Below are 27,895 nucleotides of genomic sequence, written 5' to 3'. Positions count from 1 at the left end.
ATGACCGTCATCACCACTAAACACACGAGGCCAAATCATCTCTCTTTAACTGGCCATGTTATCACCGTACCTCCTATTTCCTTCTGTCTTGCAGAAATTAATCACGTTGTGAGGCAGTAACACAGCTAAACGCACGCATGATAGCAATGCCCCTCCCCACAATCTGAATATAATAACAAACGTCCAGCCTGACATGGGGACTTGGTATTTTCTTGGCGTACAGAGATTCCCCAGGATTTTGAATGATCAGAATTTACTGTATGATGTACTGATGTATAATGTGTGTCCAAACATAAGTTTAGTTTGGTGGCAAAGATGAAATCTTTAGAGTCTTGTTTCAGCAGCCTTACTGGATAAATTATACTTCTAAAATCCTGGGGCTGAATTAGTGCAGTAGCCAAAGAAAGGATCACAATGGGAGAAACGCTGTTACTCTTCAAGTGTATTCACACTCTGCTTTCTTCCTCTGCTCTGATCCTAAATGTTCTTGGCTTATCTGCACAAAACGGTCTCCTAAAATAATTTCCCCTCTAGGAGTCTCTGTCTCTGCTCCCTTCAATGGTGAAAACGAGTACCTTCTCAGTGGCTACCCTTTCAGTGAACTTTCTGCCTTCCAGAAATAGAGCTTGGCTAGAGCCGGCTAATCCTGGGTCCTGCGAACTGTCCCAGCAGGGAGGGGGCAGGTTGCTGTGACCGAGACTTACATAAAACCCTCCAGGGAGGTGCAGAGCCCGCAGACGTAGGCCCGCACCAGGCAGGGCCTCCCAGCTGGCCCAGTGCCCCCTCCCAGCTGGCCCAGTGCCCCCTCCCAGCTGGCCCAGCACTCCCTGCCTCTGCCATGCGAGCTACTGGCTAACTCAGGGTGGCTAATTTCATCACCTGTTATTTCCACTACAGCTCTGGCTGCTACCTTACTAGGGAATCCGAGGGAAGGTATCCTTCTGCTTGTTAAGTCCAGATCAAGACAGCAAGAACTCTTTGAAAGGACAACCTTCTTGACTGGGCCAGAGATCTAGGGCTGAAACCCAGGCCCATCCCTACCCCGAGTGGCTACAGCAGCACCTTTATTTCAAGGGATGGGCTGAGCTGCAAGCCCCATGGATGACAACTATTTAGGCACAGAATCTTTGAACTAGAACGGACTTGAGGAAGAGAGATGGTGCCGGGCAGCTCTCCCATGCCTGTCGGTAAAGGACATGAGGGTGACTGTCTAATAGACATTGCCACTCCCTAAGAGCCCTTGCATGCGGGGAGGAATGAAGGAAGGAGCTGGAAAGCCACCTGAAATGCATGGTTCTCCTCCAGTTCAGAGAAAAGGCTTAAGAGGAGAGACTCTGGAAGCAACAGGAAAACTAAGATGCAGGTCACTAGCAGATCTCCTTCTCCCTTCTATTCCTCACTCCCAGTTCCACGGAAAATCAGGGGAGGTGATTCTACAGACAACATCCTAAGTGCTGTAACTGGTGAAGGCACATGTACTTGTAAAGTTAGGCGATCTGACAAAATATTTGTCTCAGCTGAATCCTCTCAGCTCCGTGCTTCAATTCATTTACCTGTGCTATCTTCAGTAGGCTACTTTTAAATGCCAAAAAGGAAAAGGTCTTTCACACAGACACACACAGTTTCCTGGTCACAGTCCAAGCTGCCAGGCCTTGCCAAAGGAAACTGACCACTGCAGGTGGTCAGCTTCGCTGAGAAGGATGCTCTTCTGGAACCAGCAGCCAAGTCTCTTGTCTTGAGCACGCTTAGTTATTGAGCAGCTTTCAGCGCTGTCTTTACTTGCACATGTTAGAAAGGCTCCTTTAATCTATGTAAACTATCTACACACGTAGAATGAAGATTTCCTTTTAGACACCAAATTCCAGAAGCAACTCTTAATAGGAAAGTATAATTTACTAGAAAAGATGACAGACAAGGCTAGAATCAGTGCAGGGACACGTGTAACAACTGGCTCTACAGGGAAATAAAACTCCAGTTTGTTGTGTTTGCCATTTTCCACAGTGTTAATACTCCCACCTAGGCCAAGACCAAGCTACTCAGCTAACTTGCTTGAATATGGAGTTGGGAGGAGATGCATACAATTGGCTCTTGAAGGCAGATGTGGCCCCGTGCAAGGTCTCCTCAGCAGGCCACGAGCTGGAATGCTCAACCACAAATCATTCCTGTCTCTTCCAGGGCATCTCACTTTTCCTACACCAGCATAGAACTACAGGATTTTTATTTACTTTATCTTTGTTCCCACAAAAGGATCAAATCAGGCCTTTTTTGAATCACTATTGTGTCTTGGTCTCTTCACTGTGCAGAACTAACTCAATCCTTACTTTGGGATTCTGCTAAAATCTAGACAATTTGGGGATGACTTGATAAGGATTTGTGAAACCAAAAGAAGCAGAAGAGTACAATGACTGAGAATAGGATTTACCAACCAAGCAAAGAGGGTTCAAAGTCAATTCTATCATGAAGATAAGCTAGGAGAAACAATTCAATCAAAAAATCAGCAGAAGATCTAAAAAGATTTTTCTAAAGAAGACATACATATGGCTGAGAGGCACTTGAACAGATGCTCAACATCGCTAATTATGAGAGAACTGTAAATCAAAACTACAGTGAGTTATTGCCTCACGCCAGTCAGAATGGCCAACGTCAAGAAATAAAAGCAATAAATGCTGGAGAGGGTATGGAGAAAAGGGAATCCTCCTATACTGTTGGTGGAATATAAATTGGTACAACTACTATGAAGAACAGTATGGAAGTTCCTTAAAAATTAAAAACAGGGTGGCAGAGGCGGCGGAGGCCAGGGAGGAAAATGTCGTAATGAGCGGACTCCCAGCCATCTCCCTTAGCACTACTTGCCGCGACATGTAGCAAAATCGGCCCTCCAGCTGTTGAAGCTGCGGTGACGCCTCCTGCTCCCCCTCAGCCCACTCCACGGAAGCTCGTCCCTATCAAACCCGCCCCTCTCCCTCTCAGCCCCAGCAAGAATAGCTTTGGAATCTTGTCCTCCAAGGGAAACATACTTCAGATTCAGGGGTCACAGCTGAGCACGTCCTACCTGGGGGGCAGCTGGTGTTCGCCATCCAGAACCCCACCGTGGTCAACAAAGGGACCCGATCGAACACCAGTATCCAGTACCAGGCAGTCCCTCAGATCCAGGCCAGCAGTCCTCAGACCATCCAGGTGCAGCCCAGTCTCACCAACCAGATCCAGATCATCCCTGGCACCAACCAAGCCATCATCACCCCATCCCCGTCCAGTCACAAGCCCGTCCCCATCAAGCCAGCCCCTGTCCAGAAGTCGAGTACGACCACCACTCCGGCACAGAGCGGGGCCAATGTGGTGAAGCTGACAGGTGGCGGCGGCAATGTGACCCTTACTCTGCCTGTCAACAACCTCATGAACACCAGCGACCCCGGGGCCACCACTCAGCTCCTCACGGAGAGCCCCCCTGCCCCGCTGTCTAAGACTAACAAGAAAGCCAGGAAGAAGAGTCTTCCTGCCGCCCAGCCCCCTGTGGCCATGGCTGAGCAGGTGGAGACGGTGCTGATCGAGACCACCGCGGACAACATCATCCAAGCAGGAAACAACCTGCTCATCGTTTAGAGCCCCGGTGGGGGCCAGCCAGCCGTGGTCCAGCAGGTCCAGGTGGTGCCCCCCAAGGCCGAGCAGCAGCATGTGGTGCAGATTCCACAGCAGGCCCTGCGGGTGGTGCAGGCCGCGTCCGCCACCCTCCCCACCGTCCCCCAGAAGCCCTCCCAGAATTTCCAGATCCAGGCTGCTGAGCCGTCACCTACTCAGGTCTACATCCGTACACCTTCTGGTGAGGTACAGACGGTCCTCGTCCAGGACAGCCCCCCCAGCAACAGCTGCAACTGCCTCCACCACCACTTGTAGTAGCCCGGCGTCCCGTGCTGCCCATCTGAGCGGGACCAGCAAAAAGCACTCGGCTGCAATTCTCCGAAAAGAACGACCCCTGCCAAAGATCGCTCCTGCTGGGAGCATCATCAGCCTGAATGCAGCACAGCTGGCAGCAGCGGCCCAGGCCATGCAGACCATCAACATCAATGGTGTCCAGGTCCAGGGCATGCCCGTCACCATCACCAACACTGGCGGACAGCAGCAGCTGACTGTGCAGAATGTTTCTGGGAACAATCTGACCATCAGTGGGCTGAGCCCCACCCAGATCCAGCTGCAGATGGAACAGGCCCTGGCTGGAGAGGCCCAGCCTGGGGAAAAGCGGCGCCGCATGGCCTGCACGTGTCCCAACTGCAAGGATGGGGACAAGAGGTCTGGAGAGCAGGGCAAGAAGAAGCATGTATGCCACATCCCCGACTGCGGCAAGACTTTCCCTAAGACGTCCCTGCTGCGGGCTCACGTGCGCCTGCACACCGGCGAGCGGCCCTTTGTCTGCAACTGGTTCTTCTGTGGCAAGAAGTTCACACGGAGCGACGAGCTCCAGCGGCATGCCCGCACCCAAACAGGGGACAAACGCTTCGAGTGTGCCCAGTGTCAGAAGCGCTTCATGAGGAGTGACCACCTCACCAAGCATTACAAGACCCACCTGGTCACGAAGAACTTGTAAGGCCAACTGAGGCAGGAGGCCCCACAGATGCAGACCTGCCCGTGTCCTGCCTGGGCCTCTGGCAGAAAGGAGGCCCACGCTGTCATGGGCCCGCCTCAACCCCCGTTCCTGTTGTGCGACTGTCCCCACAGGAAGGGGCTCTGCTGCCCCCATATGCACCTCCTTCTGAAGCCCCTTGGCTCCACCCTGGCCCTCTCCTCTCACCACAAGCTCCTGGCCTGCCCAAACCATGGACACTGGCCATGCCCAATGAGACGTTCTAAATCAGGACGAGTGGGAACCCTTATTTCCAAAGGAAAAACATGAATTTCACTCCGTCGAGGAGCAAAGTGAGCCCCCTCCCCCCAACACTGCCGGAGTCGCATCGTGCCATGTCCCTCTCCCCCTCCTGCACCGCTCTGGCCCCCTCGGCCACCGCGGACTCCTGGACGCCCGGGGCCCTGCACCCAGGGCTCCGCTGGCAGCCAGTCGCCTCCACTCCACATGCCCCACCCGACCCCGACTCTCCTCCAGCACATTCCAACTTTCTATTTAAAAAGTAAAGCTGCCCACCCACTCCCTGATTCCTCTCTTTTTCTATGGAGAACGTTGCCTTATACTCTACTTCCGATGATGAACCCTGTGTATTGTGTGTGCTTTCAAGAAGTTTATTTAATTGCAAAAATAAAAAAAATTAAAAAATAAAAATAAAAACAGATGTACCATATGACCCAGCAATCCCACTCCTGGTCATATACCTGGAGAAAACCATAGTGCAAAATGATATGTGCACTTCAATGTCACAGCAGCACTATTTCCAACAGCCAAGATATGAAAGCAACCTAAGTGTCCATTGATAGATGAACGGATAAAGATGTGGAGTGTCTGACTCTGTCACCCCCACTTCACACCTATAAAGAAACTGTCCCAGAGAGGTGAGTGACTTGGCCAAAGGCTGGACAATCTTTTGCGTCAGAACTGGGCCATCCTGGACTTCAGGTCTCCTTCCACATCTATTCTTTACACTAGGATTCCAACCAAAGGTCATTTCTCCTTTATCAAGCCCCATACTGGACAACAGCCCCATTCCAATGCCTGCCTCCAAAGGATGATGAATCCTCTTCGCTCTCCCAGTCTGTGTCTGAACACACTGTTCCCATCCTACATTTGGCCAGGGGATCTTTCTGAGCTCGTCTAGTTCTACGTGATGAGAGCACAGCTGAGGCTCCTGGACTTCCCTAAATGGACTCTTACTTGTGAGTGATGTAAAGGCTTTGGAATTCTCAAAGGAAAAGCATTAAACAAACACTGGAGCTGGGAATGACTTGAGGGATGATCTAGCCCAGCTTCTCGTGGCACTGACAAGCAATCAAGGTAGGGAGTTTGAGGGACATGGGTCAGATTCCCAAACTGGTTGGCCAGTGGCCAAAGCGAGCCTAGGTCCCAGGCCTCCTGGCTCCTGTGTGCTGCTCTTTCACCTTAGGCCAAGGTTATTTTGAGGGCCTTTGAATCCTCTTCTATAGACTTGGGATTTTCCATTGCTTTTTATAGAAGGCATTGAAAAAGAAAATAGAGGCAAGATCATAAACCCAAATGTGGGAAACAAACACAAGTTCTTTCTTTTCTGTTGCATGATCCTGCTATTTCTTTCCCTGGAGGTGGACACGGCAACCCACTCCAGTGGTCTTGCCTGGAGAATCCCATGGACAGAGGAAGCTGGCGGGCTATGGTCCATAGGGTCACAAACAGTTGGACATGACTAAAGTCACAGCATGCTATTTCTTTACCCATTATACCCAATGCAGGGAAGATTAGAAAATGTCAATTAAGCACCACACCTTTAAACATTCTGTGGTATTTTTAAAATATAAGTGAAATCTGATTCCTAATGAGATTTCCTTATTCAAATGAGAGCAAACATCTGAATGAGTGACATAAACACCAAGCTCAGAATGTCTTGGCATTCTTCTTTCTGAATAGTCTTAATAATTTCCTTTAGAATACTTGCATGTCTTCAGTGAAATGATCCTATACCTTGGCAAAACCGGGCTCTTACCACCTCCTCTAGCAAAAGCCACCCAAAAAAAGACTCCACTGTGCACCTTCATCTGTGCACCGTGATGACGCAGAGAATGTTGACCAGTTATGTAAACTGAGTATTCCTCCAGCTCTGAGAAAGCCAACCGTCTTAGGGAAGCTGTACTTCAGGAAAGAGACCTAGCTACACCTGCTTTCAGGATCGAGAGCAAATCAGTCTCCCTTCAAGACCCAGATAAACAATTCTAGTGAGGTTTGGTATACAGTCCCCTTCCTCCCTCCTTCCAATCTCCTGAGTTGCTTGCTGACACCAAAACTTTCTTTTAGAAATGGTTGCACATAGAAAGGTAGGGCTTCCATTGGTGGCTCATCAGTAAAGAATCTGCCCGCCGATGCAAGAGACGTGGGTTCGATCCCTGGTCTGGGAAGACTCCACGTGCATGGGGCAACTAAGCCTGTGAGCCAGAGTTCCTGAGGGCTGCATACCCTAGAGCCCGTGCTCTACAACAGGAGAAGGCACTGCAGTGAGAAGCCTGGGTACCCCAACGTGGCCCCTCTCCCCGCAACTTGATAAAGCATACACAGCAACGAAGACCCAGCCCAGCAAAACCTAACAGATAAATAAATAAATAAAGACCCCAGAGAGGCACAAGCTCAGATTTCCTCAATCGCACAAGGCTCCTTCAAAGGCTCCCTAGCTAATTGTATGTTTATATGTTTTTTTGTTTGGTTTTTCCTTAAAGAAGCCCCCTTCTCCAGATTAGGTATTTAGCCCCTGAGTGTGCCAGGTCAAGATTCTGTAGCAGAGTCACACGCGCAGGGCAGGCTCATGTGGTCCTGGACTGAAGCACTCAGAGTTGCCTCTTCCAGTTAGGTTTACTACAAGGAGCACACCTCTCTATTTTCTGTGAAATCTACCTGATTTCGTCCCACTCTGCTGAGCTGCTGTGCGCAGATACACACACACACACGCATGCACGCACACCCCTGAGGGTGGTTGCCCTGTCCATGCTGGGCACAAATTGCTGCCAAGACCAAGAACTTCAGAGTCTGCGTCCCCATCCCCTCAGGCATAGCATACAATCATCCCCCTTGAGGATTAGCCACTGATGGGGAAGAACAAATCTGACTCCGTACTGAATCTCTTTTTTTTTACTTTAACCTTTGCGTTCTATTGCTTTTGTTACCAATTAATCACTAAAGGAGTGTTGTCTACAGCTTAAAGTGTACATAATGGCCCATCTCCAGGAACCCTGCCTCCCATGCCTGAGTGTTAAGCTAAAATATCTTTGTTTAGCTCACAGGAAGCATCCTGACTAGGCCCACCTATGAACAGCTGTAGGAAAGAAGAAATTAACACATTACCTCCAGAGTCTGGCTGGAACCAGGAAATATCTCTAACACCTTACTGCCTTTTGGGGCTTCCCTGGTAGCTCAGTGGTAAAGAATCTGCCTGCTGATGCAGATGTGCATTCAATCCCTGGTTCAGGAAGATCCCCTGGAGAAGGAAGTGGCAACCCACTCCAGTATTCTTGCCTGAGAAATCCCATGGACAGAGGAGCCTGGTGGGCTACAGTCCACGGGGTCCCAAAAGAATAAGAGGCGACTCAACAACAACAACAAATTGCCTTTTTTACTTTATCTCCTCAACTCTCCCTCTCTGCTCTATTAAAACAACTAGCATTCAAATCCAAGCAAGATGGTTTTGGGGGACATTAGTCCACCATCTTCTTGGTCTGCTGGCTTTACAAATAACACTGCTATTCATTGTCCCAGCACCTTGTCTCTCACCTGACTGGCCTGTTATGCAGAGTATGAACTTGGACTCAGAAACACTTCTGAACCAAATGACGGGTACATTCCCTTCTCCAGAAACCCACTGACCTATTTCCTCTTCTGCTATGAGAGAACCTCCCTCCTCTTCACTAAGCAGCTTCCTTTAAGACACTTGCCTCTTGTCTTTTCTGCTCTTTTAAGATAATCATTTTGGTCTACTCTACCCCAAGTCTGAAGATAAACCAAATACGTGGGGTAGAGGCCCTGATCAGCAAACACTCCCAAAAAGAGAGAGGACTTTACGTTAGCTCCATTCAATGTAGACAATAAGGGCAGAGGGGAGTGAAAACAGTACATTTCCATGTTAAAATAGAATGCTTCTTTCCATTAAGCCCACATGTCACCACATGCAGCTTGTCTAGCCTCCTTATGTTTCTAATCACTGGGAGAAAAGGCTGTAAGCCCTTCTTGAATTTAGATGGGTATAGAAGACAATATGGGTTGCATATAAAGGAATGCTCATTTCTAGGCTTGATCCCTGAGCCAGGAAAAACTAAGTAGCCAGCGCTCTACATGGTTGGCCCAGCTCTAAACCAGTTTAGCTTTTCACTCTCCTATTTAGTGAGCCAATATTTGCAAAAGTGCTGCAAATATCACCACAAGGAAATGTTATTAATATGTTCTGTGGCCCCCTTTTTATTGTTTGTTTATTGTTCTTCTACTCCAGATTCATTATAAGGTATCTTATCAGGTGGTTTGCAGCTTGGGGTAGACAGGTTCATTGCTGAGCAAGAAATAGCCACACAGTCCCTCTTGAAAGCCAGATCTGACCAAGGAAACCCTGACGTCTCCTTGCTTCTTTAATCAGCAGGACTGCCTTGTCCCAAAGGGCAGGAGAGCTGGCTGTTGATATTCACGCAGCTTGTGTGCAGGGGTGATCCAGCCAGGCTGTAAACAGTTCAACATAAAGAAATGTATGCTCTCTTTGTGAACTGGGGTCAGTTCTCTATTGTTTCTGTTTGTTTTTGGTGCATGGTTTCCTGATTGCTTGAATCCATTTCACATTAATTTAATAACCAGGTGAATAAGGCTTTCCTATGCTCAAAGAGGTGATAAATTCAGTTCTGTGGTGAATCAGATCTTTGGGGAAGAATGACCTCTCTCGGGGTTTTTCCCCAGGGCTTTGTAAACTCTGCGATACAAATCTAGCTGAGTGTCTGCACTCCTGAGAATTATAGCTTCCAGTCCATGTCTGTGTGCCTTCACTCACACTTCAGTCGCTCAGTCATGTCTGACTCTTTGGAATCCCATGGACCTCAGCACACCAGGCATCCCTGTCCCCAACTCCCGGAGCTTACTCAAAATCTTGTTCATTGAGTCGGTGATGCCATCCAACCATCTCATCCTCTGTCGTCCCCTTCTCTTCCTGCCTTCAATCTTTCCCAGCATCAGGCTCTTGTCCAATGAGTCAGCTCTTTGCATCAAGTGGCCGAAGTACTAGAGTTTCAGCTTCAACATCAGTCCTTCCAATGAATACCCAGGACTGATTTCATTTAGGATGGACTGGTTGGATCTCCTTGCAGTCCAAGGGACTCTCAAAAGTCTTCTCCAACACCACAGTTCAAAAGCATCAATTCTTCAGTGTTCAGCTTTCTTTATAGTCCAACTCTCACACCCATACATGACCACTGGAAAAACCATAGTGTTGACTAGACAGACCTTAGTTGGCAAAGTAATGTCTCTGCTTTTTGATATGCTATCTAGGTTGGTCATAACTTTTCTTCCAAGGAGTAAGTGTCTTTTTATTTCATGGCTGCAGTCACCATCTGCAGTGATTCTGGAGCCCCCCAAAATAAAGTCAGCTACTGTTTCCCCATCTACTTGCCATGAAGTGATGGGACTGGATGCCATGATCTTAGTTTTCTGAATGTTGAGCTTTAAGCCAACTTTTTCACCCTCCTCTTTCACTTTCATCAAGAGGCTCTTTAGTTCTTCTTCACTTTCTGCCCTAAGGGTGGTGTCATCTGCATATCTGAGGTTATTGATATTTCTCCCAACAATCTTGATTCCAGCTTGTGCTTCCTTCAGCCCAGTGTTTCTAATGATGCATTTAACTCTGCATACAAGTTAAATAAGCAGGGTGACAATATACAGCCTTGACGTACTCCTTTTCCTATCTGGAACCAGTCTGTTGTTCATGTCCAGTTCTAACTGTTGCTTCCTGACCTGCATACAGATTTCTCAAGAGGCAGGTCAGGTGGTCTGGTATTCCCATCTCTTTCAGAATTTAAAGTTGCCAAAACAACGCTCTTGCTAATGATGTTTTAAATTTCCCTGTTACCCAACTTAGAACTAAGCACACATGAGGAACAGAATAAATAGTCCTCTGTTAATTCCACCTCTCTTTATTTAGCCTGTAACTAGAATGTCCAAGGAGAGAAACTCATCCAGAATCAATTTGATGATGATACTGGATGCCACTTTAAGCATACCTGAGCCTTCTATCACTATCGCTGTATTTTATCTCTAGAACCCACTGGTGCCTGTCTCTATATTGAATTAATCTGACATTTTTAAGCCTTTAGCAAAGCACCACGGAATTTGCCCAGCATGTTTACTATCAGTTACTCATCCTAACATGCCTGTTGGTTAGGGGAGTATAAGCACTGGCATTTTATAAAACAGGAAACATACTCCTGATGACACAGAGGGAATCTGAGACAGAACCATGATTAGACTTCTAGATACACACTCAGGGCTTACATGACCTGAGACAATGGTAGGTATTTTCATCATTGACTCATTATTCAAAGCATGACCTTCTCCAAAAAGCCTTTCTCAACCACTCCAGTCCACAGGGACTCTTTTCTAGCACACCCCTCCCCAACCACCTCTCAAACTCCTAACACACACTATATTTGTATTTACGCTGGTCTTTAATCACATGCTCTTTACAATTATTTTCAATGGATAACAATATCTTCTCTCTGAAATATTACCTCCTTCAGGATACTCCTGTCTGTATTCCTCTACCACCCCCAGCACCATGCTTATTCCAAGATGAAGCTGCCTGTGACCACCACTAGCCTTGATGGCTGTACTTGAGGATGATAAATTGATATAAAAGTGAATCACGATGTGATTCTCAGCTTGATCCAAAAAGGACAAACAGATAACCCCTCCCAGGTACTGCCTCCTTGCTGGTATTCTCTGACCCAAGCAGATAACAGCCACTGTCTCCCTACAGTCCTTGCAAGAGTCTTGCTCGGCAGGTACCCATTCATGAATGCCCGCTTCATCTCTCAAGTGCATGTAGAAAAGTCTGATGAGCTAACCTTGAAATGAGTACCCACAGACTGTCAGAATGCCCTGGGTAACAGCCTGCCCTCTGCTCGACCAGCAAGCCTGAGGGTAAACCCACCTGTCTACCCAGCAATCTCCCCATTTAATCTGACCATACAAAAACCCAAAACTCAGTGACTCAAAAAGCCAATTAAAAAAAAAAAAGGTTAAAAAGTTCAACATAGAAAGTTTGGGAAATGAAGAAAAGAAGACTAAGTTAAAAAATTATCCATTATTTCACCACCTGAAGATAAACACCACTAACATGCTGGTATATTTCTTTCCAGTCTTTTCTTTTTTGTGTAAAAATATTTTTCTAATGTAACAAAAACTGTAGTTTTGTAACCTGCCTTTTTTCACTTAGTGGTAACATCTCACTTAGTATCTTTCATGTTATTAAAAATTCCAAAAGCATGATGTTAATGGCTTCATATTTCTTACCACAGAGGTACTTTGATAATTTAGCCATGCTTCTATTACTGTTCTCTTCACACCTCATATTAATGTTACTGGAGGAGTCCCAGACTGGGAAGCCTGCCCCAAATCATTCCACTGAAGTTCTGGTTAGGAAACAGACAAATAGATTCTCTTCCCAGTGGAGAAAATAACTACGATTGCTCATGACAAGCCGATGTTTTCCAACTATATAAAAATGGCCAATGTGACTGACCCTGTTGATATTCCAGCCCATATTTCCCTTGATCTATTCACCTACAAGATGGCAGACCCATTCCTTGCCCTCTGGCAGCTTCTCATCTAAAGCAACAAGCCTTTCTCCTTCTCTACTTGGAGATTTTCTTCAGGATTCAAAGCCTCCAGGGAAATCCTCAACCAAGGAGGGCAGAGTTGATGGATAAATACCTCCAACTTCTTTGACCCTCCCTGGGAAAGTTGTGATGCTCCTTCTACTCACTTACTTGATGGTCCTGGTGGGACCGAGCCACAGTCGCCAGCAGGGGTAATCCACTTATTACCAGCTTTCCTCTCCTGCTTTACTAGTCGCATTCCTACAGAGATGCTTCCTGGGATCCACTCCCAAAGAACTGACTAACCTCAGCCTTGTCTCCAGATCTGTTTGGGGGAGCTCAGACAAAAACAGTCACCCAAGAGCTTACCTAAAAAAGAATATAGATGTGGAAAATCCCAGTGTTTCGCTATTTTCCCCAGCATTTTATAGCCAATAAACTACTGCTAGTATTTACTCTATGTGGAAAATACAAGAGTTTGCATCACTAACATAAGGACTGAAACTTCCTTCCTTTCGGGACCATCTTGACTCCCTTCCATCCTCTTTGAAATTTCTCTCCATGATTGTGAGCGTAAATCAAATGCTATTCCCCTTTGTTTGGTGGCCGTTCTTTAGAACACACATCATTTGTCCTTAGGGCTATTTAGAAATCAGCACCGTCACCTTCAGCAGTTATTCTGTGAAGAATCTGGGGACAAGGAATTTGAAATGTCAGTGGATTTAAATAGACCAAAGTGCCTGCTAAATCCAACCAACAGGTTAATAGTCTCTGTTTGTACAGCTGTGACTTGATCTAAACCTGAAGCAGCAGTCAAGTACCATATAAACAATTTACCGAGGACTGCTTGAGGCCATTTCATGAAGCAATACTGTTTGAAATAAGTCAGAAAGCCAAAAGTCTTTTAAACCTCAAATTATTTACAAAAGAATTGAGACGCCTCTTTCTACATAAAGTAATGCAAACCTTTCACACACTTCTAAAATATTCTCTACTAAGAAGTATTGTGTAGCCCAATCGCCTCATTGAACCCTCATTTTCCATGCTGGTGAACTTTCTCCTTCTTCAGTTCTTGCTTTTATGCTATTTAGCATTTAGAGACAGATTAAAACCTCCAGAGACTAAATTATGATACATTTCCCATTCCTTACTGATACATAATTGAAAACTAACACAATTCTAAATCCCAAAATCAGTAGTAGAATGACTACAAAGTTCTAATATTTCCTCTTGTGCATACTTTGATGCTTTCTTTAAACATCAAATATATTTCAAAAATATCTCTTTTCTGAAACCCTAATTATAGGCTGAGTTTGCCTATTCAGTAGCCCCGTCAATGGCACACCCAAGACTATGGACCATTTTGTAACATAGAATTATGCACTGAAAAGCTGGCTGAAGTCCCAAGTCACATATTCAACTACATCCCATACACACAATAGCCAAAGAATGAAAAGATGCTCCAAATGTGGCCCTCTGGTTGGTACTCAGACAGGAGATGAATTTATTTTTCAAAAAAGTGACAAATCTCACAAAGGATGGCTAACTGTGATGCCAGAGCTCCAGCAAAGGAGGGTATTACCAGTAAAAATCAAATTAATCTACATATAACCAAACACATGTCTCCAGGTTTTTCTACCAGCAACCAAAAACAAATTGAATCTAAAATAGACACTAGACAGATCTGGCAGCACAGCCCATTTATCAGCACTCATGCTGGCCAAAATTCTCAGCTGGATTTGACATCCAGGAGATGAATGGGAGCAAACCGTTCAAACAATTCAAGTGGTCTGACGTAAAGCTCCACATCTTAGGGTTCTTTCAGTCGACAAGGAGAAAAGCCCAACTCAAACTAGCTTAAAATAAAAAAGGAGGTGGGGAGGTTATGGTTTATGTACCTGGGGACCCTGGGTCTTTAGGAAATTCAGGGGACTTCAAGCTAGTCTGAATACAGGGGCTTGAACACTGCTCCTGTCTTTCCGCTCTCAGCTCTGGTTGCCTGGAACATGAGAGGCAACATTCTACAAACTGGAGCCTCTTCTTCATCACTTCAGTAAGTCTGGGGCTGTCCCTGTATGGTTCAGCTTGTATCACTTGCCCCCTCCTTAGTTTCAGGCTATTTTGGCCAAGGCTGGGTTAATCCTAGCCAGAAATCTAGAGGTGGGGCTGCCCACATACATGTAAACAGAATAAGAAGAAGTGATTCTGCAAGAGATGCTGGGCAGCAAGAAAAGTTGTTTACCATGATGCCTTATCTCTCATTTATATCTTATGTTGGCTGAAAGCAGCATTCAACCATATCCTGTGTCTTCCTGCTAAAAGCAGCTGGAAGAGACCCTCAGCTTAACAGGAGCTCAACACCATTTGTTGCTCGATTGACTGACTCCATTAGAACAATAAAAAACCAAGGGGTTTGCTTTGAGCAAGGGCCATGTATGGCAGTTTGCAAAGACAAAGGACCTCACTAAAAGGCAGAACTTACCCACAAAGGTTGTTAATAAGACTTATACAGGTTGAGTCTCTGTAGATACCCACCTACCTTAGAAAGCATTTTAACTTCAAACAAGAAGCCCAAATAGGCTAGGATATCTGAGTCCAACTAGATTAGATACCCAACACCCCAGAACAACATTTTTGACTGGTGAACTTGTGGAAGGTCCTGTGTATAGGCGGACTGGTTAGCTCCTTACACAATACTTGGACAACTTCACAAGCATTTTGAAGCCCCTATTTTCTCACTAGCCAATCAACCAAAGCCTGTGTGATAGAGCGTTACAGAAAAAACACTGGGGTGGGTTCTGGTCACCACATTGCTATTAATAAAGACGTGTGATTCTGAGCAAATCACTTAGTCTCTCTGAGCATCAGTCACCTAATCTATAAAACAAGGGATTTATTCTCTGTAAACTCTGACAGTCTACAATCCACAACTTCCTGAGCTTTCCAATAGGGAAGTGACTCCTAACCTTGGTTGAACATTAGAAATAGCTTGACAGCTTTAAAAGTAACCCAGGGGGTACTTCCCTGGTGGTCCAGTCACTAAGACTCTGAGCTCCCAATGCAGGGGGCCCAGGTTTGATCCCCAGTCAGGAAAGTAGATTCCATATGCCACAGCCAAGAGTTCGCATGCTGCAACTAAGAAGAAAAGATCCCACAAGCCACAGTGAAGATCTAAGATCCTGAAACTAACACCTGGCACAGCTGGCTGAATGAATGAATAATATTAAATATACCCCCCCATGCCTAGGTCACAACTCAGACCAACTGCATGTATATTTCTGATGATAAGAGCTAGAGTGGCAACCACTCCAGTATTCACGTCTGGAGAATTCCATGGACAGAGGAGCCTGGCAGGGCTCCAGTCCATGGCGTCACAAAGAGTTGGACATGACTGAAGCAACAGCACAGCACAAACACGCTAGGTGATTTGCAGCCAAGGTTAAGAACTACTATCCTATTTCATTCTGCAGTCTTCTGGAAGAGCAAGCTGAATGGGGTGAAAAATTCGACCTGAAAAATATATACCAGAGGTCCCATTGCAGCCACGGCGGCCCTGCAGCTAGTGGCATCTGCCATGAGCATTTCACTTGCTACCTTAGAAATTACTGCCTTTTATTGATGTGACTGGTACCCTCTGGCACTCAGCATATTCCAGAGCAGGTTTCAAGAATTAGGGTAGTATTATTTGGGTGCTAAATGCTTTTTAAAAAATGGCTTACCTAAAACCATTTCAGCCAAAGGATATTTTTCACTCTTAAGAGAATAGAAAACTTCAAGATACTTCTCATGGTGCATAATGAACTGGGAAATGAGAGACATCCAAGTGATAGTTTAATCATTTTCCTCTTATGTAATAACACATGTTTTTGTTCAATCACATGAATCATCAAATTTTTCTAACATAAGAATGCATTGAAAAGCAAGGGGGAATATTTTTTGGCAATTAGTTGCTTTTTAAAAGAAAAAATCATCATCAGTTGAGCTTTCTACGGTTCAATAATACCAACCAGCATTTATGTCACTTTCAATGATAGGTTGGTCTGTTTCACTGAACTTTTTTCCTAGGAAAAAATTGCTATACAATTTTGTGATTCATATCCATACCTCCTGCCACATAATCGCATGTTCCATGCAAGCCTGCCTCCTACGTGCAAGGGCTTGCTTTTCACCTTTGTTGTTTTTTCCTTCTCTCTGCTTTCTGAGCTCTGATGCCCTTTGAAAGTACCAAGCCAGAAATAACTTCGATTGAAGTTTCAGGAAGCTACCTTGCCTCCATGAAACGCCATTCATTCAAAGACTTCTTAAAATATATCTGACAGGATTTTTTAAAAATGACAGAAATGAAGTTGATGGAAAGGTGAGCCCTCTTCAATTCTCTCCTTTTTTAAAAGGAAACATTTGGTGATTAAATAAAAACACATGCCTCAGTTGACCAAAATAAACTTTATTTTCTTCAAAGAGGCTCAAACTCGTGGGACCTATTTTCCTCTTTGGGTAGGGAGGTCCTGGGTATAAAGGAGGATTTGTGCTTATATTAAATGGCTTCAAACTCAGTATTTCCTACACTTCAGTGTAGACTGCACTTCTGTGGGAATGCTCAAAACTACCTCTTCTACAAAACCCTTTCTATTGTAATTTCTCATAATAATTCAGATTTTTGGCTTCTTTAATTAATCACATTGTCTAATAACACCAGACTCCATGCCCAAAGGCAACCCTTGCCTGGGGTTGAGAAGACATCACTCCTTTTAGAAGGAGTCTGGGTCCCTAGTTCACCATTGTCTCTGTCCCTCCGACTTCACTCACTTCAGTTATCATTTGTTCTCTGGGGTCTTAGGAAAGTTTTCTTTGCTCTCAGATTCCCTGAACTATCAAAGTTTTAAGAATTGTGTATTAGTAAGGGTTTTTGGAGAAAATCGCTAGATAGATAAAGATATAGACAGATATTCTGTATCTATCTACCCAGCCATTTATCTACACACACATACATACAGGTGGAGAAGAGCAAAGAGATATATTGATTGATTTTTAAGGGTTTGGATCATGTGATTGTGGGGAATTTCAAGTCCAAAAGTTACAGGCAAGCTAGAAATTGAGGTAAGAATTGATCTTGCAGTCTGAAGTCCAAAATCTAGAAACTTAGGCAAGGTTTCTATGTTGCAATCTATGAGGCGGAATTTCTTCTTTGGGAAACTCCAGTCTTCATTCTTAAGGCCTTCAACAGATTGGATGAGGCCGATCTACATCACAGAGAGTAATCTGCTTTACTTAAAGTCTATTAACCACAACTTTAAAAATGCCTTCACAGCAACATCCAGACTGCTGTTTGACAAATAATTTGGCACCATAGCCTAGCTAAATTGACATGTAAAATTAACCATCACAGAGATGCAGAGAGCAGGGCCCCTTTCTCAGAAATATAGTGTTTATATAACCCTTTGTTTCCCCTCCACTCTCCTTCTTCCTTAACCAGGGGGGTTTTCTCTAGTCCTGAAACCAGAGAGCCTCAAATTCACCCAAAATTATTGATGCTATTCTAAGAAATCTTTAGTCTATTACAGCAGCCTTTCCCTGAGTCATACATACTCCAAGGCTGGAGCTGCCTAAGTCGCTGAAATGCCTGGGTACAACCACATTTGGGAAACCACATCCTCAAGTAGTACTTCAGAACATCACCTGCCCCCATTACATTCCATCAGTATTCATCGGTGCTGTTTCAGTTATGCCCTCTTTTTTCCTCTTCCTGCCCAAATTATAAAAAGTTTCCTTTATGGCTTATTGCTAATTCTTCATCACCCACTTACTGTTAAATATATTTGCACCCTGACTTCTGCTTTCTACCTCCACCCAACTGAAGCCATGCACTGGGGAGTTCTTGATGACTCTTTAAGATTCTCTTGGGTCCCTGGTGTCTTTGACCCTTAGCTGCTTTTGGGAATGATACTATGCCTTTCTTTTTGACTTCTTCCCTCTGATTCTCTATTTGCAGGAAAATCTCTAACCGACATCCTAGGCATGGTATTTCCCAAAGTTTTTCTTCAGCTGGGCTCTCTTCTCCATCACTACATAACAATTTTATCTACTCCCAAACTTAATCACTATGATAAAGAAGACTCCAAAACATATATCTCTAGCTCTAACTTCTTTCATAAGCTTTAGAGTAATATTTTTTCCCCATATTGAGGACCTCTCCACCTAGCTGTCCCTCTGGTACCTAAATTTCAGTATGTCAAAAAGTTATCATTGGATAAAAAACCAAGAACCTACAAAATGTCTATAAAAGACGTACTTTAGGTTGAAAGACACACATAGATGGAAAGTAAGGGGATGAAAAAAGGTATGTAATGCAAATGGAAACTACAAGAAAGTGGAGGTAGCAATAATCACATCAGACAAAGCAGACTATAAAACAAAGTCCATAAAAAAGATAAATACCATATAATGATAAAGGAGTCAATACAAGAAAAGGATATTACACTCATTAACACATATGTACCCAATATCAGAGTACCTAAATATATAAAACACAGAAAAAAATGGAGAAAGTGACAGGAACACAATCAGTGTAGGAGACTTTAACATCCCACTGATATCAATGGATAGACCTTCCAGACAGAAAATCAATAAGGTAACAGAAATCCTAAATGACACAATGAAATAGTTGGATTTAACTGATATCTACAGGACATTACATCCGAAAAAGCAAAGCACTCATTATTTTAAAATGCACGTGGAACATTCTCTAGGATAAACCACACCCTAGGACACAAAATAAGTCTCAACAAATTTAAGAGAATGGAGTTTATTTCAAGCATCTTTACTGACCACAGTGGTATAAAACCAGAAACCAACTACAGAAAGAAAAAACGGGGGAAAAAGACAATCATGTGGTAACTGAACAAAATGCTATTTTAAAAATGAGTCAACAACCAAATCAAAGAGGAAATCAGAAACTATCTCAAGACAAATGACAACGGAAATACAAAATCTATGGACTGCAGCAAAAGCAGTTCTAAGATGGAAGTTCACAGCAATATAGGCCTTCCCTGAGAGATAAGGAGAAAACTAAAACAAAAACCTAAACTACCACCTAAAAGAATTAGCAAAAGAACAAACAAAACTCAAAGTTAACAAAGGAAGGAACTAAGATCAGAGAGAAAAATAAGTAAAATAGAGATAAAAAGCCAACAGAAAGGAGCAATAAAACCAAGAGCTGCTTTTTTGAAAGAATAAACAAAATTGACAAATCTCTTCTTAGGTTCACCAAAAAGATAAGACAGAGGACCCAAATGAACAGAATAAAAAATTAAAGAGAAGAAATAATAAATGATAGCACAGAAATGCAAAAAATCATAAGAAAAGACTATGAACAGTTAAATGCCAACAAAGTAGACAATCTAGAAGAAATGTACAAGTTTCTAGAAACATACAGCCTGCCAAAACTGAGTCTAGAACAAACAGATACTGTGAACAGATCAATCACTAGAAGTGACACAGAAGCTGTAATTTAAAAAATTAAAAAATAAAAACTTCCTACAAACAAAAGTCTAGGACCAGACAGCTTTACTGGGGAATTCCACCAAAATTACAAAGAAGAACTTTTACCTATCCTTTTCAAATTATTCCAAAAGACTGAGGAGGAGGGAATACCCCCAAAGTTCATTCTATGATGCCACCATCACCCTGACCAAAACTGGACAAATGAAAAGTGAAAGTCAAAGTCAAAGTTGCTCAGTCATGTCTGACTATGTGCAACCCCATGGACTATACAGTCCATGGAATTCTCCAGCCCATAGTACTGGAGTGGGCAGCCTTTCCCTTCTCCAGGGGGTCTTCCCAACCCAGGGATCGAACCCAGGTCTCCTGCATTGCAGGCAGATTCTTTTACCAGCTGGGCCACAAGGGAAGCCCCAAAACCAGACAAAGACATTACCAAAATAGAAAAGTAAAGGCCAATGTCTTTGATGAATACAGATGTAAAATTCCTCAACAAAATACTAGCAAACTTAATCCAACAATGCATAAAAAGGATCATAGTGCTGCTCATAGAAGGCACTTCATAGATCTTTGTAGAAAGAAGTATGTGTTAATCTTGTTTATCTAGTGGCCAAATACTGATTGCAGATTTAGTTTGATGATCTTCATAAGGTTTTAAACATTTCTAAATTAGTTGCTTAACATTCAATAAATCAGAAATACACATGCAAAAGCTGGATTGCCAGCTTATCTTCAAAAACTGTGACATTGAGAAACACAGGACCTACATTCTTCACTGGATGACACTTCGCTGGAGCTAATGCAAGTGCCCTTCCCTTGGGACAGGGCCTAGATGCTCCAGTTAGCCATACTTCCTTCTCACTCTATTTAATGTACAAGCCTGATCCCATTACAGGATTTTTGAACCCTTGATCTAAGTCATTCAGAACTAAAACTTCATTTCACCCACCAGTCAAGCTCTTCCTATAAAAACATGGCTAAAGAGTCTTGCAGATTTCACCCTGATCTTCATCTCTGGCCTAACCGATGAAGACTCATTTCAGAGGGGCCAGTGGAGACATTTCCTACATCAATTACTGCCTGTGATCTCATCCTGATTACTTCAACCTTTCTTCTCCTCTGTTTCAAGTGAAAGCAAGCCAAGGTTCTAAACAACAACAAGCTTTCATCTTCACTCTCCTTAAAGAACAAATTAGAGCAATGACTGCCAAACCATCTCCAGTACAAGTACCTCCGCACAACACACATGAACAGCAGTCTGACACAGTTCAGAGGCCCTGAGGCTGCACGGGGAAATGAAGAACTCAGCACTAACAGTTCCAGAACTGTTTTTAGATAAAATGTGAACGCCCTAGAAGTCTTCTGGTTATTTTTTTCTAAAGCAGATATTCAGGGACTGCAAGGAATCCTCCAGATAATTAATGAAATTTATCCCTTTCCATCCCGTTACCTTGGAGAAGGCAATGGCACCCCATTCCGGTACTCTTGCCTGGAAAATCCCATGGATGGAGGAGCCTGGTAGGCTGCAGTCCATGGGGTCGCTAAGAGTCAGACACAACTGAGCGACTTCACTTTCACCTTTCGCTTTCATGCACTGGAGAAGGCAATGGCAACCCACTCCAGTGTTCTTGCCTGGAGAATCCCAGGGACGGGGGAGCCTGGTGGGCTGCCGTCTATGGGGTCGCACAGAGTCGATACAACTGAAGTGACGTAGCAGCATCCAGTTACCTAGTTTACTGGAGACAGTCTCCATCACTGAACAAGCCAGTATGGTCTGTGAACAGACTCAACTCTGACTCTACAGCACAGCAGAAATCCCAATGATGAACACGAAATGCAAATTGCTGAGTGGGGTCCCAGTTAAGATGAAAAGCGAAATAGGGCAAACCTTTCCCTGGAAGTATGTTCAATTAATTTGCCATCAAATTCCTCAAGTTTTACTATAATCTAATTCACCCACAGCTAGTTTTTTCTCAGGGAAAATTTATACATGTATTGTACCCACATTGGTTAATAATTGTACATACATTTGTTAACATTTGACTATGTTTCTCTTCTTCCAGAACTTTGGAAAACACAACTAGAGGCATCAGGAACATGTGAGCTAGATTGTTTTTTAACACAAACACAGTCTGTATTAAAAGTGACAGTGAGATGCTGTCACTTTTCCAGATGCCTCAACTTTAAAGAAGCAGGGGTTTTAAAAAACTCTCTCCTTAGCCTTATTTGTGACCATAAATGTATCTAATACAGATTCTTAGACATGTGTTATTATGAGAAGTGATCTGCCACGCAGCTGGGCAGGCAGTGGAGGGACTAAAGGTCACTGATTTGATTCACCAACACCTCCCACATGTGCAGGGACGGCACACCCGCTGGGACCTCTTCCTGTGGCTGGGAGCTTAGACACTGGGCTGACTCAGACCAGCCTGTCTAAGGGGCTGGCAATGGTCGTGGGCGGGCACCAGCAGACCCAGACAAAGACCCTGCTCCCACGTGCAGCCGCCTGGTGACAGCAGTGACAAGTGATAAAGAATAACACTCATAACACAGGCACGCCCCGTTCTGGTCTTCTGCAGGACTGAGAGTCAGCTGGGGCTCCCTGCTTCAGAGACACTGGCCAGGTGCTAACCTAGGTGGGGGCGTGCTCAGCACCCTGACCCCTCCTCCCCAAGCACCTACCCCCCCACAGCTCTCTGTGCCACATTGTCCTCTCTGGCTGAGAAGTCGGCTCTGCCATCTCTCCTTCCCACCCCTGAATGTCTGCTCGGGCCCTGCCGGCCTAGAGCTCACAACCTGGCAGCTGAGGGGCTGGGCCCTGCCCGCAGGAAGGTCTGTGCATCCACAGAAGGTCCTGCTGGCTCACTGTTTCACGTTCAGCCATTCCACATGTTCATAGGTGAGTGTCCCCACCAAAACTTCAACGCGCAGCTCCCTCTTCACTAACTCCTGTCGTGAAGGGGAGGGCAGGTTCCCACCCCTACCCCTGAGACAGCTGGCTGTGAGGTCCTATCTCTGCACCTTCCAGCCACTCCCCTCTGTCCCGTGGGCTCCTCTGTCACTGTCCTACTGCACAACTCTAACCTTGTTAAGAATGTAGCATCTGTTTCTTCTCGGGCTTTTCTCTCAGTATGGGCTTTGCTTCCTTCCTGTTAGAAACAGGGAGCGCCTTGAAGACATGGACTGCAGGGGATTTTTTTAATATTTGTTTTTTAATTTTTGGCTGCGCTGCATCTTCACTGCTGTGTGCAGGCTTTTTCCAGTTGCACGAGGGTGGGGCTGCTCTCTAGTCGTGGTGTGCAGGCTTTTCCTTACGCTGGCTCCTCTGCTTGCGGAGCATGGGCTCGAGCGCGTAAGGCCTTCAGGAGTTGTGGCTTGGGGACTCCAGATCAAAGGCTCAGCAGTTGCGGTGCACTGGCTCAGTTGCCTCACAGCATAAGGGATCTTCCCTGACCAGGGACTGAACCCATGTCCCTGGCATTACAAGGCAGATTTTTAACCACTGGACCACCAGGGAAGCCCAGAATGCACAGACTTTAACACAGGGCGTTCTGAAGGGGCCTTATGGCAGTACCAGGGAGAAAACACGATGGGCAGGGAGACAAGAAGAGAGGGAGAGGTGGAGAACCAGCTCCTCCCTTTTCACAACTTCCTTCACAACATTCAAAAGAGATTCGTGCTGCCCACTCCTCAGGTAGGACACTGAGGCCCACAGACTGATGAACCACACTCATAAGCCTAGACTTTCAACTCAGCGTGCTCTCTATTAAGCTGTCTAGTCTTCTTTCGACCTATTTAGATATTTTTGAAAAAGCAGGAAGAAGCAAAAGAAGTATTTCTTCTATTGGGATAAAGGGAGAAAAATAAGAAACCGATGAAAATGTCCCTTTCTGTCATTCATGGTGGAGGTAAATGAAAGAGCAGATCTGCCAAATTAAGCCCCTTTGCTCAGCATACCCCAATTTCCTTGCGCATTTCTGTCACACCTGAGGGAGGAGGCCAGAGGTCCCCGTGTGCCTCATTCCGTCCCCAAGCACTTACTGAGTGATCATGGGTGCGGAGCATGTGCTAAGCACATGGTTCAAAACGCCTAACAAAGGAAGCCAACTTGGAGCCATTCCAAACTGTGAAGGGCAAGCCTATTCTGCCTGGCAGGAAAAATCTGCTACTTTTCTACCTTATTTTCACTGCCTCAGGAAAACTGTAAGAATTACAAAGTTACTCCCACATCTGTCCACCTGGCTCAGTGAGATGGAGGTCGGGCAGGAGAAGCAGGGAGGACCATCAGGGCTTCCCGCCAGCGCTCCTGGTGAAGGCTGGACTCATTCTGTCAAGTAAGATGAAGACATAGGCGGCTTCCTGAATTGAATCTGGACCAATATCAAGAGGAGAGGGCATGGTCTGTGTTAGGCGGGAGGCGGGTTAAGGGGCAGCTGAATGATTTAGCCGCCCCCTGGGCAGGGCCAGAGCAGTCAGGTACCCGGTGGTTGCTAAGTGGGAAAACTTGATGCCCTGGGGTGCTCTGAGGTCTTCAGCATTGCCCAGTAATAGAACAGAACAGTTGGTGCCAAGACCTCCCTCTCAGAAGCCAGGTCAAACCAGGCCTCTTTGCAGGCAGGGCCAGGGCTGGCAGCAGAGCTGGCATCCAAATGCCCACTAACTCTTCGAGCAGCATTATCTCAGTGCCACAGAACTCAGTCAAGCCAGAACACAGCAGAAAGATGACTTGGGAATTCCGAAGGGTGAGGCCTTGCATTCCACAAAATCCCAAAGTCATCACAACAGCCTTGGGCAGCATCTCAATCCTGCAATCGATCCTGCTCCTGCCCAGCTCAGGATATGCCTTACTTTTTATCACATCTACATTGGAGGGGACACATTCTCTCCTGACTGGCTCCTGTTAAGTATGACTTGACCAAGATACCTGGCTGATGGCTCAGAGGTTAAGGGTTTGGATTCTTCTCAAGTGCACACATATCTAGGAAGCCTCTGCCTTGGCAGCTGGTAGGGGGAAAATTTGCTGAATGTAATGACAACAATCCATTAATGTCTACACAAATAATTAAAACTTTCCCCCTCCTGGTCAGCCAAGGTGGAGGCTTCCTAGATATGTGTGTACTTGAGCAGAATCCAAACTCAAAATGAAAATAAAATGTGCCCACTGAAAAATCCACCATTCTCTTGCTTACTACCACACCATCCATCCCATTCTCCACCCCTCAAAGTAAGCATTTCACTAGCTTCTCAGTATCTCTGCAGTGTTCCTTTATGCAAATACAAGTAAATATGAAAATGCTCATTCCCCATCCCTTACACAAAATGTAGCCAACTGTATACACTGTTTTGCGTTTTTGCTGGCAATCATTCTCTCTCAGTTTACTAAGACCTTCCTCATTCATTTTTATAACTATGTAGGGTTTATGTGGTTCCATCACAATTCATTTATCTGGTCCTCTGTAGATGGTCTCTTAGACTGTGTTCGATTTTTGCTATTACAGAAAAGGGCTACAGTGGAAAATCTTATATTAATACATTCATCCTGTTATATATACAAAAGCTACGCATAGAAAAATTCCCAGCAGTGAGACTGATGGACCCTCGGCCTAGTACATTTGTAATTTTGAGGGATAAAACCCAACTGTCTGCCATCTGGCTGGCCTGTGTGCCCTCACAAGCATCGTAGGGAAGTGCCTGTTGGGCAGGGGCAATGTTTGAGGAGAGCCAGTTCCCTGAGAAGGGGCAGCCCCGAAGACACCTGAGACGGAGCGCTAGGCAGCAGCAGGCTGTTGGGTGCTGTCTGAGTAGCATCCAGAAGAACACTGGAATGAGGCTCAGAGAAAACAAGCCCATTGGAGTCACCATGGGCTCAGAAAGTGTGCCCTGTGCATGGTCACCCCTTGGGAGGCCTATTTTAGAATAGAACATGACCAACTGCTTTAGACCCTTAGAAGAAGAACTCAAAAATGGTTTCATGTCCTCAAGACATGAAATAATGCCATCTGGATGGACCTAAAGAGATTAGGGTGTGGGCTTTCTTTGTGGTTCAGCTGGTAAAGAATCTGCCTGTGATGCTGGAGACCTGGGTTTGATCCCTGGGTTGGGAAAATCCCCTGGAGAAGGGAAAGGCTACCCACTCCAGTATTCTGGCCTGGAGAATTCCATGGACTGCATAGTCCAGGGGTCACAAAGAGTTAGACACGATGGAGCAACTTTCACAGAGACTGTCATACTAAGTGAAGTCAGAGGAAGACAAATATCCTAAGACGTCACTTTTTTGTGGAATCTAAAAATGATACACATGAACTTATTTACAAAACAGAAATGGATTCACAGACATAGACAACAAACTTAAGGTTACCAAAGGGGAAAGGGGATGGGAAGGGATAAATTAGGAGTTTAGGATTAGCAGATACAAACTATTACATATATAAACAAACAAGGTACCACTGTATAGCACAGGAAACTATATTCAATATCCGGTAATCAGCTATAATGGAAAAGAACATATGTGTGTAACTGAATCACTTTGCTATATGCCAGAAACTAACACAACATTGTAAATCAACTATATTTGTTAGAAAAAAAGAAAAAGACTATTAAGCGCTTTCGAGCTTATGAGCCTTTCAGGGCCAGTGGCTGGAACCCTTCGAATGATGGGAGGGCGGTGGGCGGGGCTCAGGATTGACAGTTCTCCTTTCACCTCAGCCTGGCGATGACTACCTCACTCTCTGAGCTTCGGGTGTCTTCCTCAAGCAATAGGTTCTGTTATCCTTGCCCTGCCTTCCCCTCAGGGTGGTCTAGGGGATCAGATCACATGGATGAAAGCCACTCACGAACTATAATGTGCCTGCTAAGTCTCTCAGTCGTGGCCAACTCTTTGCGACACTTTGGACTGTAGCCCGCCAGGCTCCTCTGTCCATGGGATTTTCCAGGTAAGAATACTGGAGTGGGTTGCCATTTCCTCCTTCTGGGGATCTTCCTGACCCAGGAATGCAACCTGCGTCCCCTGCATTGTAGGCGGATTCTTTACCTGCTGAGCCAAAAGGGAAGTGTTGTGGAAATTATTCTAACTGAAAGGCGGTGTCCAACCAGCACGCCGAGGATGGCAGATCAGGCAGAGGGCAAATGCATGAGAAGCAGATTATGAGAAAATGGGTGTCTCGGGTATAACCTGGGTCAGCTGCGCAGAAGACATGAGCCAACCTGTGTTCTACACACTGCAGACAAGGGCCCTGCTTGGAAACCCTCTGACCCTTCCCCAGCACTGCGTGGCCTCTGACAAGTGGCGCACGGACGGGGGAGGACACATGTCACCAGTGTCAGAGGCTGACTCACTTCCCTCTTCTCGGCAGTAAGCACAAAGGCCAAAGGCGGTCCCTGCACGCAGAGACAGCCAGCAGCTCTGAAGGCGGGTCCTTCCGGATCAGCGGTGGAGAAACCGTATCTATGAATATTCATCCGCTACTCAGTGCGGAGTGTTCTGTGTAAAGACCCTTTGAAAGCTGATGAGAACTGGCATAAAAGGGTTTGATTAATTCCTGAGTCAGCTGGCCCCTACCCCAGAACACATGCAATGGTTGTCATAGAGAGCGGGTTAACTGAGGGACCGCTTCTGCAGATGTGTGGGCTTGGCGCGGCAGCAGCTGCCCACTTTCCTGCAAGAATCAAACGGGTGCTGGAATTGGGCTGGGACCTGGGGAACTAAGTAAGCCACGGATCTAAAAACCAAACCAGACCTCAGCTCCCTGAGGGTACGTCCTCGATGCTTGCAATTTCTAAGCTGTCAGGTCTGAGGAGGAGCGGGGACCTCTACCTGAAAATGTCCCCCTTCCCTGTCTCCTTCCTCAGCTCCCACCATCCTAGACGGATGGTCTCAGAGACTCCTGCTGAAGGCTGCCCGCCTGCTCCACCCCACAGGAACGCTTCGCTCTGCGGCCCT

The 27,895-nt window shown here is 45.4% G+C and overlaps 1 protein-coding gene across 1 annotated transcript; it reads left to right on the top strand.

Moving 5' to 3' along the window:
* The first annotated feature begins 1,156 nt into the window (after nt 1-1,156).
* LOC120860931 (transcription factor Sp2-like) lies at nt 1,157-5,232 on the top strand. The gene is given in 4 exon segments (XM_040236642.1): nt 1,157-1,187; nt 2,820-3,047; nt 3,050-3,849; nt 3,851-5,232. Coding segments are annotated over 4 exon segments (1,788 nt in total). The 3' UTR covers nt 4,580-5,232.
* The last annotated feature ends 22,663 nt before the right edge of the window (nt 5,233-27,895 follow it).

Source organism: Oryx dammah, unplaced genomic scaffold (assembly GCF_014754425.2).
Source record: "Oryx dammah isolate SB20612 unplaced genomic scaffold, SCBI_Odam_1.1 HiC_scaffold_11210, whole genome shotgun sequence".
NCBI lineage: Eukaryota > Metazoa > Chordata > Mammalia > Artiodactyla > Bovidae > Oryx > Oryx dammah.
This window is presented reverse-complemented; position numbering and strand designations above follow the sequence as displayed.